Raw genomic sequence first — 5080 nt, forward strand, 5'->3', positions numbered from 1 at the left:
CTGCTGACAGACATTTGCTTTATACACTGACATACACACACACGTGAAGATCCAGGCACATTCACACCACACACACGTGTAAGAAGAGGAACATAAGAACAAAGGAACAGCTTCACCTAAGTTAGACTAAAGGGTATAAAGCCTGAGGTCCTTTGCTAACAGTATCCAGCACTGCCATTCATGCAGAGTACAAGAACAGGGCAAGCACAGAGCAAATTTTTCTGCTCCAGAAGTATCCTTCCAGACACTAGTGGTTTGTGAGCTTCCCTAACCTTAAGTTCACATATTTTAATTTTTATATTTAACATCCTTAGATAGATTTTTTTTTCTTCCATAAATTTGTCTACTTTAAGCAACTATTGTAGCATCCTTTGGCAATGGGTTCTATAAATAATCACAGACTCATAAAAGCTGTAGATGTCACTTCATATCCACAAATACACACACAGAGATCCACTGTGATATGACACTGCAATTACTCAAGGGATATAAATGTTATTCAGATAAACAGGGGCTTGATAATTGAAGAATCTTTTCTACAAATGATATATGTCAAGGGATGTGACCTCATTTCAGGTAAGACATTTTCAGATAAATGAATCCTGATTAATTGACATTTTGCTAAAAATTTACAAGAATTGCTCTCTTCTGCATTTCTGGAAATGACAGTTATTTCCTTACTTCACAGGGATTTTTTTTAGTTTATTTATTTCTTCTTTCAGCCCACTTTTACTATAAAATCTTAAATATTTCAAAGTATGTCCACTTCTGCTTCCTCATTGTGGAAAAAAATTAAACTGAGGACAATTAAGCCCTGCCCTGAAGGTGGACAACTGCATCCCTGCAGTGCCAAGCTGTCTGGGACAGCATCTGCCTTCAGTTTCAAGCTTGCACAGCATCTAGCATAATATTGCCTGGTGCACATAGCTAATAAACCTCTACAGAGGTGGGGAGTTCAGCTGTAAAGAAATCCAGCTGAACATTGTATGAATATGCAGAATCCCAGCACAGATTCTGGATGCTGGAATAACCAAAGAGACAGGACTCAAAGTGGAATCAACAATTAAAGGGAGAGAGAGAGAGCAGACTGCCAGTTTTCTGAGACAGTTGCATCACTGGAGCTCTGCCATGTGCCTACTTCCTTGCAAATAAAATAGGAAATGTGCAGCAGAAAGAAGGTTAGAGATACAAAAGCCTAACTGAGACAAAATCTACTTGCTATCACTGCCATTCTCTCCTGTTTTTTCCATCTGTGTACATGGGTAAAACAAATGGTATGATGAGACAAATAATAAATTACAATTTTAATTTTGAAGATAAAACTAAGCCACAAGTAATGCTCTTTCCACTGGGGCTAACATGAGCATGGGCTCCTGCTGAGAGGCATGTCATCATAGCTGTTTACCATGTAATAACCCTTCTTGTCCTCTGAGACCCTATGCATTAGGAGCACAGGATAAGTAGGCCGACTGTCTGCATCTAGCACTAAAGTTTAGAAGGCAGAGCGAAGCACTGCTGCATTTCTTAGTCGGTCAAGAGAGGTTCTCCTCCCCCTCTGTTCTGCATTGGTGAGGCCGCATCTGGAGTATTGTGTCCAGTTCTGGGCCCCTCAGTTCAAGGACAGGGAAGTGCTTGAAAGAGTCCAGTGCAGCGCTACAAAGATGATTAAGAGAGTGGAACATCTCCCTTATGAGGAAAGGCTGAGGGAGCTGGGTCTCTTGAGCTTGGAGAAAAGGAGACTGAGGGGTGACCTCATCAATGTTTACAAATATGTAAGGGGTGAGTGTCAGGGAGATGGAGTTAGGCTTTTCTCAGTGATGACCAGTGACAGGACAAGGGGTAATGGGTGCAAATCGGAGCATAGGAGGTTCAAGGTGAATATCCGAAAAAATTTTTTTACTGTGAGAGTGACAGAGCCCTGGAACAGGCTGCCCAGAGAGGCTGTGGAGTCTCCTTCACTGGAGACATTCAAAACCCGCCTGGACACGTTCCTATGTGATGTGCTCTGGGTGACCCTGCTCTGGCAGGGGGGGTTGGACAAGATGATCTTTCGAGGTCCCTTCCAACCCCTAGGATTCTGTGATTCTGTGATTTCAGCTGGTGGTCATGTCATGCAGGAATTCAAGGCAGGACCAGAAAGGTGAATTTCAAGCACTAGACATGCCACTTGACAGTGACATCAAGCAAACACTGAAAAACTGTCAAAACTTCCATGTTTTAATTGAAATTACTCCTGCAAATGTTCCTAGTACTAAAATATTTGCCTTAGAAAAAGGCCTGTCTTCTGTGATAGGATGAGGGCAAATGGCACCGAGTTGCAACACAGGAAGTTCCACCTCAACATGAAGAAAAACTTGTTTACTGTGAGGGTGACAGAGCACTGGAATAGGCTGCCCAGAGAGATTGTGGAGTCTCCTTCTCTGGAGACTTTCAAGATCCATTTAGATATTTTCCTGTGTGATCTGTCCTAGGTGTTCCTGCTGCAGCAGGGGGGTTGGACTCGATGATCTTCAGAGGTCCCTTCCAACCTCTGTGATTCTATGATTCTCTTACTTTTAATGCATTACAGTAAAGCCTAAATTGCAGAGGCAACATGAGTGCAAGGACATAATCACATTTCTGTGATTATGTACTGGCTTTCTCTCCTCTTCTGAAATGCAACTCAAACTTCTTGCTTTCTCTCTTAAAATCCTACATGGGATGAAAAATTAAATTGTACTCAGTGCTCTTCTTGTTTCATAGAATCATAGAACTATTCAGGTTGGAAAAGACCCTTGGGATCACTAAGACCATCCATTATCCCTTTCATCTCCCACCTCTGAATTCTTTGCCTTTTCTGTATGTTGCACGTTTTTCCTGGAATGAGCTTCTTCAGATGAGCTAATCATCATCATCACCCCCAAATGGCTTGTTCATTTTCCAGGCTTTTACCATGAAATTTTCAGCATCTTAAGTTCTTATAAATACAAGATTGGCAGGGATCTTCAAGGCCATCAAATCTAGATTTATGGCTCCAGCTCTTCGAGTCAGAAAAATCGTGTGGTTTTTCAGCCATTTTTTTTAAAGCAAAAGGTATGTTAGATTTCTAGCCTCTCAGGATGAAATGAAAAGCCCAAAATAGTAGATATTTTCAAAATAATAATTTATATATATATATATATAAAAGCACTTGGGGTTGGCAACACTGCCTTCTTCAATCAGTCTCTCTCTGCATGGTGCTCACAATACTAGAGACAGGATTTTCCAATGATTGCAGAGACTTTGGATCCATTTCTGCACAGTTTTGACCTTTAGCTTCATCCTTCAATTGCTTTTGCAGGAAAACCATCTATTTTCACTGCACACTAAAAAGCGTGGGGACCTTACACAAAGTAATGCTCTATGGTACCCCAGCAGTAATTCATATGAAATCCTACTAATAAATATTTAACATGTCATTAGAATAGTAGTATATTCATTTTACAATATGCTTACCTCTTGTTGAAAGGAACAAGGGATTATTCAAATAATTTGATGCAAGGCGTTTCCGCTGCAAGGGAAAAGAAACCAACCACAGTCACTGGAAAGTCCTCACCACTTCATATTAACCATCTCCATGAGCTTCTCCCATATATAACCAGCTATCCAGAAACCAGTTCTGTGACTTAGAAATTTAATTCCTAACCCCTCAGAAAGTCAATACAAGGAGTTGTATTATTTACCTCCCTGACAGTTCTTCATAAGAGCATTTTGAGGTGCATTAGTTTTTATTAACAAGACAGAAATACAAATTGCAAGTTTTATCAATTGAGTTCCAGGATACGTTCCAGAGGTTGGTAAGAGCAAGGCAACAGTAACTCCAAGCCTAGCAGAGAAACAATGCCTATAAAGGAGAAATGGCATAATAAATTGTTGCTGTGAGATGACATCTTTATTTGCATGTATAGAAATGGTGATATATATCCCACCTGCAGAAAAGCATCACTACCTTCTGTGACACTTGCCTACAGTTTGTAGGAACATATTTTGTTTGCAAGCTCTGTATTAGGGCCTAAGCAAAATATTTCTCTCAGAACTTAATGTCTATGACCTTAAGGAGCTGGAAGTTATTTCAATCTGCTGAGGTCACCAAGACTTTCAAAGTTGCAAACACAGACCACTGGAAACCCGACTGAGATGTTTAACTAATTCAATGCAGTCCATCACCAACTTGTCAGATGGTAAAAGCTGCTGTTCAGTAGCAAGCTGGGCTTTGTTAATAGTCTATACAACCCCTAATTGTTTCTCTGAGCCATCCAATACTTGTAAAGCAGGACTGGAAACAATACCATTTTCTTCCATTAGATGTTGTTAGACTCTGCTTGGGGGCAAATTGGAGGTGTTTTGCTCATAAATTATTTATTCTGGGGTCAGTAAACTTGTTCTCTTATACAAAGATGCCTGCATGTTAAGTAATTTTGAACTGATGTTTTTTCTTTCAAAAAACACCCAGCCTGAAACGTAACCCTTTCCTATTTAAAAAAAAAAAAGAGAGAGAGGAAAAAAAGAAAAAGAAAAAAAGCGAAGGAAGGTAGGAAAACGGAATGGTAGACTGTTTTGGTTTTTTTGGGAGGTTTTTGTTTGTTTGTTTTAAGAAAAAAGCTTAGAAAAGAAAAAGCACAACATTCAAGTGAAGACACAGGACTGTGATCACATTTCTGTAATCAAGGAAGTTAGCATCACCACTACAGATGCTGAGCTCCTGCCGTTTTGAGGGGTGTTGGCAAATAAGAAGTCTAATTTATATGCAATTTCAATTTAAACAATCATGAATTAAAGATTATTCAGTAGACTAACCATAAATTAAACTGCACCAAAATGCTCGAAATGCCACAAAATACCTCAGCTCACTGATTAGCAAATCAATCTGAGCAGCTAATTGATCAGAGAAAAACCATCTGCCTCCATTTTACTTGAAAGGCATTCCCCATGGTCAGTACTTAATGACATCTCCTAATGAGGACACAGCTGATCAGCCACAGGATGCTTTCACAGACATTTCCTTCTCCATGCCATCTTTCACTTCTGGATGTGCTTATGAGAACAGATGTAATGAGAAGTA

The 5080-nt window shown here is 39.9% G+C and overlaps 1 protein-coding gene across 1 annotated transcript in view; it reads right to left on the reverse strand.

Annotated features, from left to right (window-relative positions):
* The window catches only part of PHF21B (PHD finger protein 21B), a 167994-nt gene that overhangs the window by 6811 nt on the left and 156103 nt on the right, over window positions 1–5080 (reverse strand). Inside the window, exon 8 of the mRNA XM_010002962.1 lies at window positions 3475–3529. Coding sequence (XP_010001264.1) covers window positions 3475–3529 — 55 coding nt within the window. The remainder of the gene's footprint in view (window positions 1–3474; window positions 3530–5080) is intronic.

Source organism: Chaetura pelagica, unplaced genomic scaffold (assembly GCF_000747805.2).
Source record: "Chaetura pelagica isolate M959 unplaced genomic scaffold, ChaPel_1.0 scaffold117, whole genome shotgun sequence".
NCBI lineage: Eukaryota > Metazoa > Chordata > Aves > Apodiformes > Apodidae > Chaetura > Chaetura pelagica.